This window comes from Pygoscelis adeliae, unplaced genomic scaffold (assembly GCF_000699105.1).
Source record: "Pygoscelis adeliae isolate BGI_AS28 unplaced genomic scaffold, ASM69910v1 Scaffold21, whole genome shotgun sequence".
Lineage (NCBI taxonomy): Eukaryota > Metazoa > Chordata > Aves > Sphenisciformes > Spheniscidae > Pygoscelis > Pygoscelis adeliae.
In genome coordinates this window covers 6,533,432-6,549,828 of record NW_008824243.1, presented here as the reverse complement: position 1 = coordinate 6,549,828, position 16,397 = coordinate 6,533,432, and the positions used below count along the sequence as shown (strand labels likewise).

Here is a 16,397-nt window from a genome sequence, read left to right as displayed (position 1 = left end):
AATTATGTTGCAGGGAAATCAAGAGCATTATCACAGATACCAGTGAGAAACCTATTAACTAAATATAAGTCACTCAGATCCACGACACTGGCTTCTGGAATCACTTCACCTCGTGACCTTTTTTCCCCATCTTTCCCCTTCCTCCGCACCAGCTTTCAGTGCAGATTCTCAACGGAATTAAATATGCCCATCATAAGAAGCCATCCCTCTGCCTCCAGCTGTAAGCTCCCATCACCTTGCCTGCACCAGAACAAATGGTCATAGTCTTGCATGTTCAGTCAGACGATCCCACCCATCTAGTTGAAACATTAACTTGCAAGAGTAAAATAAAGGTAAATTTTTAGGTTTTGATTCATCTGGCAACATGGCTTTACAACTGCTATTGCTGACACAAGTGAAGCGGAAGCAAGAGATGACTGAAAAAGGAAGGACAGATCTATTCCTTTCACTGACCTAAACGACTTGGGTAGCAAGCCCATGGCATGAACCAGCACAGAGGTCTTTTCTAAAGCTCAGAGAATATTCTACCTCTCCCCATGAGTCAGACTCCCCCACAGCACATTCATCGGGGCATGCGGACATTCACTGACCTTTTTCAGAAATGGAAGCACGGCAATTCTTTCTAATTCCTGGCCTTGAATTCCTTAGCTGAGGAATTCTACATTAGTTTCTACTTCCTATATCTATTATAATGATATACATTATAATACAGTATTATTTCACAAACATAAAAGATCACATTTAATGTATAACTGGGAGAAACTACAATGAATTAAAAAAAAATCATATTAACAACTATTTAAAAAAATTAAATTAGATGTATTTGCACTAATTCTCAGGTATTTAGAAACAGTAAACTGAAATGATGACTGATGCAATTAAACAAAACATATCTTACTTTAGGCAGATAGATATTTAAATCCAGACTCCTCCTGTTGGGCTTTCAATTGAAAGGCCAAAGGTGTTCACAAATTACAAAGCACAGTTCATATTAATATCTCATATTAATAATTCATACCAATTTTAAACAAATCTTTTACTACCATAGCAAATAAGCAACAGAAAACTATAAAAACAATGTTGGAGGTGATTCTCCTTAAAAGTCTTATGCAATCCTATGTCTCTGAATGTCAGAAAACTGGATAAGGTTAAAGCCTTTGAAGCACATCAACATGTGAATATAAAATACGTTACCCAGAGCTCATGCTTTGGTTGCACTGCCACTACATAAAACAGATTCATTCAGACATGGAAGACATGCACTGAAGATCAGTGAGGTACAATCATAGACAAAACCTTACCAAAAAATAACACACTGAGCTGTACTCACTACTAAAACGGACAAGTGGTAAACACTAATACAGAAATATCAAGGAAAAGTCTCTTTTTCTGAAATATACATTTCAGGTCATGCCTAAGATAGGTGCAGTATAAAGCAGTTTCCCCAGGCTTTCACCTCTCTGCCTTTATGGCAATTTCTCCTCTTGTTTCCCTCTCTTCCAGTGAGAAAACTTCTTACTGAAGAGGCTCTGGCTCACATCCTTAATGTTCAATCATTTGAGCTACTGAACACTCATTATTGAAATTAGTGCAAATTAAGCATGTGTTAGTGGCATCAGTTCAGGATAGCATCACTCTTTATGACAGTACATAAGCACACGCTTTTCTGAATTCTGGTCTAATTACAGTACTGATTAGGAATAGGTTTAAGCATGTGCTTAAGCAGTAATGGTCAGAATAATGTAACTCTAAATACTGTGATCCCAGCTATCAGTAAATGAACTTTTATCCAGGTAGGTTTGAAAAATGATTGCAGCATCTAAGTCCAAGTAATTATAGTCTCTGTTTCTTGCCATTTTTTTATCACTTAGATTTCTTGGAATCAAGTGCTTACATGCAGATTAGAAAGAAAACACATAGGGCTAAAATAACACATTTATTACATGCCATGTTACAGTTCACTGCATTCCCATTTCTATTTGCGCTCACAGTACTATGGGAAACTAAAATTATTTCATCAGAAACAAATGAAGTACACAGAAAAGTTTGTCAATAGACAGAAGCAAGTGTATCCATAAGCCAAACAGCCATAACATTCAATAGCTTTAATACTCCATTACATTGTTCCATAGAAATTAGAGATGAAAGACTTCTTATCCATCCCTTGCCAATTCAGGATGTTTTCTGTTCTCCAGTTCAGTCACTGGAGGCTGATTGGCAACTGACAAGCACATGAATAGAAAAATCTAACTAGATGTGCCAGAGGAGAGCAGGCTGTGAAATTTGTATTTCCCCTTGTGAAGTGCCAAGTTCTTTCAAGTTCCTTTTGTTTAAAGGTAAATTAATGAAACTCAGGAGCTCACAAAATCTGGGCCTTGTATTGTATAGCGAGTAGACTGCTTTTCAAGTACACATCCAACACACTGCTGCTGAAGCCACCTTCTTCCTACAGAGGAATATGTTTAGTGTGCTGTCAGAAAGCATCAAACTGCACTATGGAATAAAACTGACACATTTGCATTGTACTGAACATTTTCTGAAAATGAGACCCTAAAGAAACAATAAATTATAGTCGATCAGTGTTGTTAATGATGCCACACTTCTATGCTCAGTATAACAGTCAGAAGTTGGTGCTCAGAAAGGTCACGCAATAAATAATGTCAGCCAACCTTGACAGCAGGCTTTCAGATTCTCTCAACCACTTTCATATTTCATCAGCTAAATACTGAAATAAAGTCTGCATTAAAATGGGATCTTCTCTGTCACACTTTCTTCCAGAATCACTGCACATAGTCTTGCATTCTCTATTAAACTTCGGGGCTGAACACTGCAGTAACATTTCATTTGCAATGTGTATTGCATATCATATTATGTCTGGTACCAACTAGAATATAAAAATACAGTAATCTTTTCTGAGAAATTCAGAGGAGGGAGCACATTCAATAGAATTTTTTTTTGGGGGGAGGGTTGTTCATGTATCATTTTCTATTATTAACCATTAATCATGTCTTTATCTCCAGTTCTGAACATCCTTACCTACAGCCAAATGCTAATCCCATTAATCCTCTTTAAAGATCTGTAAGGTCTTCTGTGTAATTCTGACTTTTACTTAATGCATATCTTAATTTTACAGTGATTTTTGCAAGCTCACTTGAGACCAGTTTCTTTTTGAGACAGGAGGAAAGACTGCACTTTTCCATAATAAAGACAATGGATTTAAAAATAGAAATGAGATACTAAATGCTGCCAGCCGGCAATAGTCAACACAGAGAAGTCAGTCCAGAAAGGCTACTACTGAAGAATTGCTACCAAAGTGAACAGAAGCTCTGACCACAGAAAGGCTAGAGAACTGGTCCTATGATTTTGGGGGGGATACATCCCATCTTGGAGAAGGATCTGCAATGCATAAGGATTATTTTTACTTTCCCTCCTCCCCCCTCCCCCCCAGTAACAGGGCTTTTCCATTAGAAACAAACAAATATCAAGGAGGTAATTACACAGCAATTCATAACATAGGTTCAGTAAATTCATGCCATTTGGCTTTGGCTCAGTGCGTAGCATATGCAGTAACAAGCAGAATCTACAAAATTATACTGTATGCAAAGTGGAGCAGGTCACACAGTACACTCTTAGGGCTGGAGATTTAACACAGTGGCTTTGAATATGATGACTACAGCACTGTTACAGGTTTTCCAAACTCTGATGATACAGATTCCTCCAAATGTAGAGTTATGACTTTTTCTCTGGCCCTGAGTATGAATCAGACAAAGGAAAGGGGAATGGGGAGGATGTGAAGAGCATTATGCTTAACGGACAGAATCTCAGTTAGCCAACATCAGTCTGGTTTCCACGAAATGAGCAAGCAATGGCAGCTGGGTAGGAATTTTTGAAAGTTGTTGCCCTCTTGGAGAACTTTGAGGAACTCACAACAGTGAAGTAATGGCAGATAGAGCACCAACATGAATGTAACCTATGATTGAAAGCCAAAAGCCTATATCAATGGTCAGGATAAGACAAGCTCAGAATTACCCTTGGAGTTTTTGTGATACATCAATTTCTTGCTGCTCTAATCTCTGCATTCTGTATAAATCTGAACATGATTAATTATGACTTAATCACTCTTTTTAACATACTGCAGAGAACAAATGGGTAGTTGAAAAATAGAAATGTTCCATTTCAACTTTTTAAAATCAGGGATTAATAAAATCATCACCTTATGGATGAAATGGATGAGAACAACTAATCCCATTTTATTAAGGCTTTCTTTGTAAAGGTGTAAGAGGTGTTACAAAATTCATCTGCATTATCATTTAGGATTAAAATTGAAAGCTTAGGTAGAACTGTCCAGTTAAATAACATAGCCTCTTGACTCTGCATTTTGTTAAAGCTGGACAAAAATATGTGTGTGTTCAGGCAAGTTAAATCTTAGGGATATTTATTTTTAAATTTTCTCTTCAAAATACCAATATCAGTTCTATAGTTGATCACAAGAGGGAGACTACGTCACCATATTTCCTCTCATTGTTTCAAATTTTTAAAGCATCCAAACAATTTGAATCATTTTGGACCAGCTCTAATCTTTGACCGCTCACTGAAAAGTGTTAATGACTGTTCAATTAGCATTTTTTTCTGAGTTTGTCAAACCTCTGAAATTTATAGATAAAGATAGCCAATCCAGTAAACAAGATTGAACAATGCAAAGGCAGTTGGAAAGAAGATTCGAGAATAGGAGTCAATTTTTGCAATACGGATGTGTATCCTTCCTTCTCTCCAAGATCCTGTGCGGCAGTCTTCAAAACAACAAAAGAAGCTAGCACAGTCTTTCCCTTCTAGGCACTCATATCCATAATCATCATCACGTTCAGGGAGATGATTAATGTTATTAATTGGAATTAATGTTGATCCAGGTCGAACAGCAATTGCAGGTGGTTTCTTAAGAAAAACAAAAAAGAAAAATATAGTTTTGCAGGTTTTTTCATCCTCATATTAAATAATTCCATAGGCTTTCCATAGCAACGGCCAATATAAGCACATTCAGTACAATATACAGAAATTCTAATATTGAGAAAACAGTTTGAGACCTTTGCGAATTATGAACTGCTGTATATAATTAGCTCATGCAGGCAAAAGATCATGAATGATTTTCACCTGCCACAGTGAAAACTGGGTTGTGCTGGGATTTGGGAATAGTGGATAATTAGTTACACAGACAGGGTTAGCTGATCCCATCTACACAACACAAATGAACATTTTGAAGTCAGTCACAGCTTGACAACTGGGTCACAAGCAAGTCCACGAGCAGGCTATAAGCATCACTACCAAGGGAATGGCGGTTCTCCCATCATTTGGAGTCTTTAGAACAAGACTGGATGTGTTTCTGGAAGCTACATTTTTCACCAAAAAAAAAGCTAATGGGATTAGTATAACATCACTGGTGAAGTTTAAGAGACTGAGACACATAAGGCCAGGTACGTCATCTAACCCTCTGACGTTAAATGCCTAAACAATATGCCCCACCTTTAGAAACCAAGACATCAGACTCCTTAGGAGAATGCCATTCAAGTCAGTGAAACTGATTAATTCAGCTCTTAATTCTTACTTTTACTTTCTGTGGGCATAACTCAACCCTCCTGCAGTCTGGTAAAACTCAGTGTAATAGATGTTAAGGTTCATAAATAATTTTCGCAGAAAAACTCTGGGTGCCTTATTGCCTAGTACATATACTGTTTGCTGTTCCCTTTCTTGCGACTTTTGCCTTTTCACCCTCCTTTTATTTGCACTACCACAGCCCATCTGTCCCCCTTTTATTATTTTGTTTCCACACAGCTCTTCACTCTTCATCCTTGTTTTCCTGAACATTTCAAAAGACATTATCTTTCTCTATCTGTCCTTTTTTTCTCTTTCTAAATCTCATAGCCTTTTTAAACTACTCCATAATCCTCTTTCTTTCAAACACACACACACACACACACACCCCCTTTGGCATCTCTTCTAAAATCTTCAGACTGAAGGTAGGGGTTACATCAACACTATTCTTACATTGTCTTCTCTCTTTTCTACCACCTCCATATTTTGTCATGTAAGGAATAAATACAGCAGGAGAGGATGCAGTCAGAAGAACGAACTGGGTATTGAAGTGTAGAGAATCATAGAATCATAGAATCATAGAATCATTAAGGTTGGAAAAGACCTCTAAGATCATCGAGTCCAACCGTCAACCCAATACCACCATGCCCACTAAACCATGTCCCTAAGCGCCTCATCTACACGTCTTTTAAATACTTCCAGGAATGGTGACTCAACCACTTTCCTGGGCAGCCTGTTCCAATGTTTAACCACTCTTTCAGTAAAGAAGAATCTCTCTTAAACAATTATACATGATAGGCAATGAAAAGATATGAAAAAAATATGAAAAGCAGGAAGCCACATCATTTAGATTCTTGTTATGTTTTAGAGTCCAGTTGTCCCACTTCCAGGGAATTACTTTGGCCAGTACACAGATCTCTATACATTGTTAAGGAGGCACTCTATTGCTGCAGGGACATTTTACCCAATGTCCCAAGGGGTGATAAAGCAGTGCGATATCCACCACGTTTTTGAATGTCTTTACCAGATGAAGTTTCACACAGACTGCTGTTTCAACACTTTTTAGCCATGATGACCTAGGGAGCTAATTATCATCCTAAAGGACCTCATTATTCTTTTCCAGTATGATAAAGTACTGACAACACTAACAAACTGCAGTTACATGCTTCTACCCTAATTTGAGATATTACAAACAGGGCTTATTTTTATAAAACATAAAAAGTAAGTTCAAATTTTTTTTTGAACTTACAAAATCATTATTTTGTTGAAGATTATGTTTATTTCTGATTCATGCCTACTCTGGCTTTACAAGAATTTTCCGACTATTGGTTCTGCCAGTGTAAGATTCATGGTATGATTCGTTTCTACTAGTGGGTTAAAACAGGAGTCCCCAACTCAGAAACACCACGGGAGGAAGAAAAAATAACAGTACTGCTTCTCACTGCTGATGTCACCAGCACAGACTGAAGCAGGCTACTGAATTACAGGTTTGAAGAAGTTGCCTGAGAGAGGCAGAAAGACAGTGCCATCTTATAGACGTAACTACCTACAGGGAATACATAAAATGTGTGTAAGAAAGAGACAACGTGAGGGAAAAGGGGAAAAAAGACCAACACCTCACAAGAAAATGACCTTATATCAATTGGCAGACACTTTAAAAAAAAACCCAACATGTAGATAGAGTAGTACATGCTGATTGTTCATGTACATGCCTACTGATATTGTAGATAAAACTACACGTACAGTGAGAAGCATTTATAATACACTCTGATAGGACCAAAACCAAATTATTCTGCATTAACACTAATACATGTACAAAAGAAAGCCATTGTCTGTGGAGATCATAGCACAGGTGATGCATTCACTTCAGGTGAAATGATAATCAGAACAAGATGCACAACTAATTAAGTTTAATCTTTCCTGCTCAAACTCATTATCCTTACTAATGTGGATTTACATAAGCCAATTCATACTACCTTTCTTGAATGATGCCAGCACATATTTTGTAAAATAAAACTGCTATAATCATTTGTAAAATCTCACCATTTTTTCACAAGATCATTTATTGAATCGTCTTGGCATCAGTTCCTGGAATAATAAGCTTTTATTGCATTTTGCGATAGAAGACCTATGCAAGGCAAGTTTTCCAAGGAAAACACCACCTGTAAATGAGAACTTTTCAGAAGGAATTAAACTATTTTCATTAAATTGGTTTTTTGAGTTACATATCCATAACTACAAGAGAAAAAGAATTAATAGAAGTCTTTGACAAAGATAAAATGGGAAAAAGAAGAAAAAGAAAAATATGGATTTGTAATTGTATGACTTCCCATTAATTGATCAGATGGCTTCTTTAATTATTCTATTTGGAACAAGAAATTTTATAGCTTTTTATAAAACATCACCAAAAGAATTACTTATCAGACTAGAATCTTTGCATCTAAGTATATTAAATTTAATCCCCCCCTTTTTTTAGAGTGATCCCTTATCTAATACGGTCTTATAGCCATAACGTGCTTAAACATGTTTAAAGAATTCTGTGTGAAAAGATGGTTGTTTTTCAACTACTTAGAAATAAGAACACAGTAAAACACAACAGAACAGTGTTTTGAGTATTATATTGCTAATTTTAATCTTAGTCCAAACTCCAGCTATTTATTCAATAAGTGTTATAGTTTCTCTCTCACTATTATTCTGCCTTTTAAATTGCCATATGCACTGAAAATCTCAAAGCATTTGGTAGATTATTGCACAAATGGCTGATGTGTGAACAGATTCTGGAAAGTTTCGTTACTCCACTCAATAGAGTATACTTGCAAACCACTTCAATGGCTTTTGATCTGCCAGCAGCTGATCTTTAATATCTCCCTAGTTTAAATAAGCAGTATTTCCTGCCCTCTTCCTTTTTTCCTTGTTGTGCATGCTGAGAGCAGACCTATATCAGCTCCCTGTTCCCTAAGTGTTGTTGAGACCTCATTGCAACAACCTAAAACTGAATCTGCTATGCTAACACTGGGAAGTCCCCCAAATTCTGCAGCCTCTGTTATCTTTTACCCTCACTGCTCAGCTGTGGCCCTTGCCAAAGCCTATTTTCCATCCTTTCCATTGTGCTCACATTTGCTTCTACCACTAACAGGAAGGAGGCTTGAGGTTTCCATTTTCCAGTTCTCTCGGCTGTGCTGGATTCCCTGAGGATCACAGTGATGTACGACCACGACAGCACAGGGCAGTATTAATCCTTCACCACTAGCCTTGTCCTAAATACACAGCTGATCCACTCAGACCAGCTCACCATATGAAATGTAAGAGCTCTCATTTCCCTAGTATTAAGCCACAGCAGCCCCGCAGGGCACCCATAAAACAGCCTCCCACAGCAGCGCTGCTCAAAATGACTGCGCCAGCGCTTTCCGACACTAGTCGCAGAATGGATATGGTTCATAACAGGATTTCTGATTTCCATATCTGGGCTTCTAGAATTTCATTTCAATTTCTGTTTGATCTTACACAGGTGGTATTCACCCTTCACCCAGAAAAGACTTCCTTTGATGAAATGATCTGGAAGGGAGCTTTATAATATCGTCCTTCTTTTTATTCTCTCTAAAAGATTACTACAATCAAGCCTCAAATATTAAGACTAGTGTTCGAATGAATAAGCTACTTAACGCCTTTACCTCAATGTTTTATTAGTTTAAAGATTAGCTTTAAATATTTGTATTGGCTTCCAACAATAGATTCTTTGGAAGTTCCAGTATTCTTACTACACGAACAGAAAGCCTCTTAAAATTGAGTAATACTTGTTCCTGGGATATGTGGGGATTCACATCATAAAAACATCAACTTGTAAAAGCAGAAGGTTCATTTTACCAGAAAGAAACATGGAAGTAAATGAAAAAAAAAGAGTTAAAGAAGAATTTCTGAAGTGGAAGGAAGTCAGAATACTGACCAATAGTAAGCACTTTTTTCTTTGCAAAGCTAGCAAGCTAAGACCCAAGTTAGGTGATGCAGATCCAAACAAATCCTCATACCTTCAGTCCATTTACATTATCTCTACTGCTACAGTCTTATCTATGGTTCTTTGCCAGGTGCTGTTTTCAGAAGCACTGTGCCCAGACAGAACTGTCGCCGTGGGCACACATTCCACAGACAGCTCTAGAAGTACCAAGGGCTTGGGCATGGCATGGAAGCATGGAATATTATATTAAACCACCCTCTAGCTTAGGCTCATGTGTTCTCATTCACATATGAGTGGAATGATCTAAAACCTTTGTTCATTCATAGCATTTACAGAAAATAAGTACAAGCTCTCAGCTGTAAAAAAAAAGATAAAATAAATATTAGTGTTAATTATCTTTGAACATTAGCCCTTCTACTTAAGAACCAGTCTCTCAAATTAATGCTACAATAAAGAGCATTCTGCATTTTTTTTTCTTCTTGTTTGGCTAAACTTACTGATGGCTTAGATTTTGCCTTCTTTTCTTTTCCTTTGTCCCCTTTTCTGTTGCTGGTAAAGTAATGCAAGGTGCCATACTCCATCAAGGCAGCAAACACAAAAATGAAGCAAACTGAAACAAAGAGGTCCATTGCTGTCACGTAGGAAACCTTTGGGAGTGACTTCCTAGCAATTGTACTCAACGTTGTCATGGTCAGCACTGTTGTAATGCCTGTTTGAGAAAGAAAGAAAAAAAGACAGGAAAAGGGAAGTGTATAAGTAATCCAATCATATTGTCACAAAAAAATCCTCAAATTAGCCCTTAATTCATTCATGAGGCATACAAGAACTGAGCCACAGCAGGGTTCACTGCTGATCACACCCACACACACCGGTGCTATTGCAAGAAGCCATCCCTGTGGATCCAGTGGCCACCGTGGGATCATACAGAAGGCAGCACATTTCACTTTCAGTTTAAAACCCTCCCATTTTCTACACACACTGAATAGTCAAAGACACAGAGAAAGTTTGTGTAATTTTATAAATCTGTTAGAGAATGCACACATAAAACAAATACAATAGACAAACGTACAAATAAGCACACAGATTTTATAAACACAAAAAAAAAGTCCTTTGGCTCTTGAAAGATTAAAATGTACAAAAGGACACATTCAGAAAAAAAAGGTGTATTATTTATCAGTGATTTCAAACTTCCAGAAAACACGAGAAAAAGGAATAATGTTTTCAATTGTATGCTTCTGACATGCAGCAGATCAAACCTGATGACCTTCATGGCCTTTCTGGTCTCATTCTAAGTTACTAGGTATTTTTTCAATACTAGAAAATGTTTCCCTTGATTCACTTACATACAAGTTAATTAAAAGAACAAGCCGGCCTTAATAGCGATGTGTTCAGAATCTCAACTATAGCACTCTTCACTGGTTTAACATTTAGAAGGTGTTAACACTTTCTTCTTATATTTGATGCTTCAGGGAGATGCAAAGCCTTTTTCACAGTAGTCCAAAATTAAGATATGACCTTTTCTTTGGAGAGCAATACTTGAACACACAAATAATTTGTTATTTACATGCACAGGCTTATTGCAAAAAATATGTTACACCAGTCTAAGGCTGTCTATGGCTTTTAAATCAAAGCATGGAATCAGGGGTCGCTATGGACTGATCCTGCAGCAGGAAAGCAGCGGTGATTTTGCAACAGATTTCCCAATGAAATTACATGCCTAAAAGGGCAAACAGATAACCACACAGTTTTTCAAAAGTGCTTCACTCCCACTACATGCTTTTGAAAATCAATTAGACATTTCTCTGCATAATTAAATTTCTAAGTAACTTTAATCATCTCAAACCTTTTGCTTCAGGAAACCACAATCTGCCAGGATCTTTCAAAATATACAGAAGAAAAAGGCCCAAGCCTTTTCAGTATACCGGACCCCAGCACAGCCTCCAGGTGGGAGTTGGCGCCCACCATTCCCCTTACTGACTTCTGTTCAGAGAGGACAAAGGGAGACATGGATTTTCCCAGCCCTCTCCACTATGTGAAAGGCATACAAGGGGCTGCCCCAGGGAGCAAACCTTCCACAGCGTCACGACTGCTTGCCCCGATGGACCTTGCTTAGTTTTGGCTTTCTTGTCTTAATTTCTCAGTCTTTTTCTATAAAATTGTGTCTATTTGACTGGTATTCTCTTTCTTCTTCACCAGAACATCTGTATGTGAGAAAAGTCATCCTACAGTCTGTCAAACGATGGCTTCTGCATGTTCACACAAAAGGAGCTCGGAGTTAACTGCAGGGAGCTGTAAATATGATATTGCAAACGTTTGTAGTACATCTCAAGTAGATGAAGGTTAGTACTGCTGAAGTGGGAGCATGAAAACTCTAGCTTAACCATGAGATCAAAAGCAACTTTGCTAGGTTCATGGCATAGAAAAAGTACTCTGTAAAAAGAACAAACTGGGTACAGAACTAGCAGGATACCAATGCAACAGTTTTTCCTGTTATAGTTAGAGTCTTTCAGGACAGTACCCACAATGATGTCCAATGATTAGTCAGTCAAAGAAATTGTATAATAAATTTCTAAATCAAGATTTGAAACTATCAAGAGATGGTTTCACTTATTTATTCAAGATTTTAGGCTCACTTCACTAAACTTTGCAGTACTTTTAAAAAGCATAAAGTTAAGATCGAAGACTCAGATTTTCTTCCCTTACCTTTTCATTAGGCTACTGAGCCATGCTCATTTTTGCTTACTTTCTTTCTTTACCCGTTAATCTCGCAGGCTTGACTGCACAGTGGTCCAGTTTCAGTGGGAAAGGCAGGGAGTTAACCTCACCCTTCTGGTAGGAAACGCTCCTAGAATGTGGGAATGGTGTGTTCACAATCCTATAAGCTGATGAGGAAAATTAACTCACATCTCTCACTTCCTAAGATACACTCTCAGCTCTTGCTATTTCCCACAAAATAGGTCATACTGCCGTCACCAGTTTTACTAAAAGCATCTGTCACTGCTAAGCTCGAAGTTGCTAGTGTGCATCCTGTGCACTCCACGCACCCCTGCCTATCCTGCATTATGTGGGGACTACAACGTTTCTCCAAGGCAGCGCATGAATCCTAAACAGTCAAACGTTGCAGACTGACACCACGATAAACAGGTCAGCCAAGATGACACTACCACAGAATTATCTCTGTAGCCGAACTTGCAACACACTTCAGTACTGTCTGTAGTAAAAACAGGACAGTGAGTCAGTTTTTGTAAGTTATATGCTTAACTGCTTGAAGTGCAACATTTTGTTGCAAATTTTTTGTCCTATCCTGGGCTTAAAAGAACAACTGAATCATTTCTATTATTAAAAATACAACAACAACAAAATCCCCTGAAAAAAAAAACAACAGATCTTCACAGTTTTCGCCTGTGTAGCAATGGCATCCTTTGTTCCATGATGCTAAGTTAAGTTTAATCATACTTGTCAGACTAATGATTTCCATATTGCCATCCCTGGAAATGATAAAAAGAACATAAAGGAGAAAAAATGTATTTATGGGAACAACAGCAGATCCACAAGGCTTGGATCGGGATATCCAGATTTCCATTCCCAACACTCCCTCCTTAAGCCCTGCTGTGCAACCACAGCAGGATCCTCCTACTCTTAATCTTGCAGTTCAAGAGAAAGGGTGACCAATGGTCACAATCTGAAGGGGAATAAACTGTGGTTAGTTTACTCCCTGCTGCAGATTTGTATTCCTGGGGAGTACCAGGCCCTTCAAGGTTGAAAAAAGACATTCTTACCCAGAGAAGTCCTTGCAGGAACTGCATCCTTATTGATCCAAAATGACACCCATGAAAGAACAACTGTGAGTATACAAGGAATGTATGTCTGAATAGTAAAATATCCCATACGTCTGCTGAGATCAAAGAAGATTGTCATAATAATATAATCACCTATAAATTAAAAAAAAAGAAAAAAATACTTACACGACATTGAAAATGGTTTTCAGTTGTATCTTCATCTGTTAGTCTTGTTCTACATAGATATTACATGAAATAAAACTTAACACTTTGCCTTACCAGACAAGGTATGAGAAATTTCAGTTGTATTTCGTAATCCTACAAATGCAAACTGATACAATCTCCAGTATTTTGGATCTGCCACTTCAACAGAAGTTTTCTTCCATTTGTACTCAATTTCATTTCTGGGATATCCATCTAGAATAAAACAGAGCAAATCAAGTGTTCAGCCACAGTATATACCAAAGCATGTTTTGTGATCTCTGGAGTTGTTTATAAACTAAACCAGGGCTATACATAAAGTGGATCAGAAAGAAAGCCAATCTATAGTCCACCTGATACACTTAAAATTTAACCACAAAATATCTAGCATCAGTTTTAAGCCTAGCTAAATGTATGATCAATCAAAAACTATGCAAATACAAACGTTTAGGAAATATCTACACAATATTCTGGAACTTAGATATGAAAAACTCTCTCAGAATCGTCACTATGAATTAATACACAAATGTAATATACATTATAATTAAAAGACCACAAAGAGCTTAAAAGGACAGTCACTTATTAGTACATAATTCGATAAAATTCCTATTGACATTTATTGAAAATTTCTTTGTCTATTATTCCCAGAATGGATTTTTGTGGCCTGATTCACTGTCCAGTACTTCAACTTTAAGGAAGTGCAACCCTCTTGATTTTCATGTGCCTCACACGTTGCCCCACATTACCTTGCAGAAAGGCAGAAATGAAATTAAGCAAGACTCGCTTGTGTGGCACAACTATTTAATCAATGGAGGTACCAAAGCACATTTAGCTGCAAGCACTCAAGAAGGAAGTACTAAATGAAAACATTAATTTAAAAAGAATCACTGAAGTTTGATTTCATTGCCTATTAGGTTTCACATTTAGGAATAAATCACTTAGTTGTGTTCAGGTGGTTTGGGTTTCTTTTGCCAGTAATAGCACAATTCCCTTAGGAACATGTTGAGGTTTTTTTAATATGGTTTATATTAAAGAAATGAAGCCTGAAAGTTGTGTTTCTTGCTCACATAAATAAGTCCCACTGAAAGGAGAAGGACTTCTTTCACTGATTAAGCATTTACAGGAACAGGTTGAAGAAGACAGATCTTATTTTTCCTTTTAAGTATACCACATGGAACTAATTCAAAGCTGGCAAGTCTGGCAGGCATAGAAAATAAAGTTCTTCCAGGGCAACAGATTTCTCTTGACTAGAACGGGCATTGTGTCAGACTCCTAAGCAATACGATTATTTTTAAAGTTGCAACTAAATGAAATGCATGTAATTCAACTCATTCATTACTGCATTTAATAAGGCATTAAAAATGCAATAAATCTAATCAAAACATAAACAGGTCAATTCTTTCCTTTACTACAAGGCTTTAGAAAGTAAATACTTGCTCTCTTGCTGCCAGAAATTAAAGCCTGAATGTAAAGAAAAAAAAAATAAAAAAGTATTTTACCACCTACAGCTTGAAAACTCCAGTGGACAGGAGTGTTCATCCATAGGAAAGTTATGAAGCTGAAGATAACATTCAGCATTAATTGTCAGCCTAATTAGAAAAGGAAGGGGGAAAAAAAAAAAAGAAAAAACATTATATTCAAGCATCCAGACACGTCAGACTAGATAGTAAAGAACATGCACAGAAATCAGTTTTGCCAATTAATGGATGTTACGCATAGCCAACTGTGTATCTGCAAAAAACATCCAGCATCACTGCCAAAGAACAAAAACTCTCATCATATGCAACCTGAGGACCTGCACTGTTTCAGTCGGCATTTTGAGCCATTTCAAAAATTTCAATTGATTTGGGGGGATCTCTCAGCTCTCTACCAGAAATAGGGGATAAAAGGGGGGGACTGAAGGCAGGGCAAGGAGGGGAGTTTATGAGAGCAAATAAAGGAAGCTTCTGAAGAACACATTTGTCAAGTCAAATTGCATTTGGCATAATTGTATCTGGTGGCTATATACACGAGAGAGAAAGCGGGGACATTTGGGCTTGCTCTATACTCATGGAAGCAGCTCTGATGAAGACAGTAGCATGGATAGGAAAGAGCAGACTTGATATTTCTACTCATTTAACATCTAAGGCATTCAAGTAATTCAGGCAGTTAATATACACTTTAGGAGTAGTTTAGGACTCATAATGGTTTCAACTGAATCACTTGCTGCTTTTGAAAATACTGTCACAGATTTCCAAAGACCTTCCAGGCAACCAGTACAAAACCCAGTTCTGCTAACTTTCACTAGGAAACTAGAGTAAGGGGCTAGACTCCAAACTGCCTTCTTTGCATTCAAAATAGCTCCTCCTTTGTTGGTAACACAGTGAAGAAAGCCAGAACGTCTTCTAAAATCAACTTTGAAAATTAACATAATGCTTACATACTGGACTGTATGCAATACTAGACAAAAAGGGAGGGGAAAGGAAGATTCTGCCACGCTGCCAGAAAGCCCTATAAGTCTGTGAACAAAGTAGTTCTCCTACACAAAGCATCACTAGGACCTTTCTAGAAATCTGCCCTGACCAAGAGAGAGGTTTATAAGGGAAAAGTGTATTTCTTGGGGGGGGGGGGAACCCAACATTTCCAAGTAAAACACTTGCATCCTTCTGACGATGCTTCACAATTTGCCAACTATGGTATATGCATTTACTGCTTTTGTTTTCCATTTTCTACCTTTGGATAGTCAAATGCTTCAAGAAAAAGAAAACAGAAACAGACTTTTATTAAAAGCAACACAACTAGATCTGGAATCACTGATGGGTGCAACGGACAGACTAAGGACTACCCTCAGAGGAGACTCAGGAAGCCTAACAGAATCACCACGTCTGCTCCCTCAATTA

General features: G+C 37.5%; 1 protein-coding gene across 1 annotated transcript in view; it reads right to left on the bottom strand.

The window, feature by feature from the left end:
* Nucleotides 1-4,653: 4,653 nt before the first annotated feature.
* The window catches only part of GABRG1 (gamma-aminobutyric acid (GABA) A receptor, gamma 1), a 45,874-nt gene continuing 34,130 nt past the window's right edge, over nucleotides 4,654-16,397 (bottom strand). The window contains exons 6-10 of the mRNA XM_009335227.1: nucleotides 15,025-15,107; nucleotides 13,597-13,734; nucleotides 13,318-13,470; nucleotides 10,036-10,247; nucleotides 4,654-4,932 (exon numbers count right to left, since the gene is read on the bottom strand). Coding sequence (XP_009333502.1) covers nucleotides 4,654-4,932; nucleotides 10,036-10,247; nucleotides 13,318-13,470; nucleotides 13,597-13,734; nucleotides 15,025-15,107 — 865 coding nt within the window. The remainder of the gene's footprint in view (nucleotides 4,933-10,035; nucleotides 10,248-13,317; nucleotides 13,471-13,596; nucleotides 13,735-15,024; nucleotides 15,108-16,397) is intronic.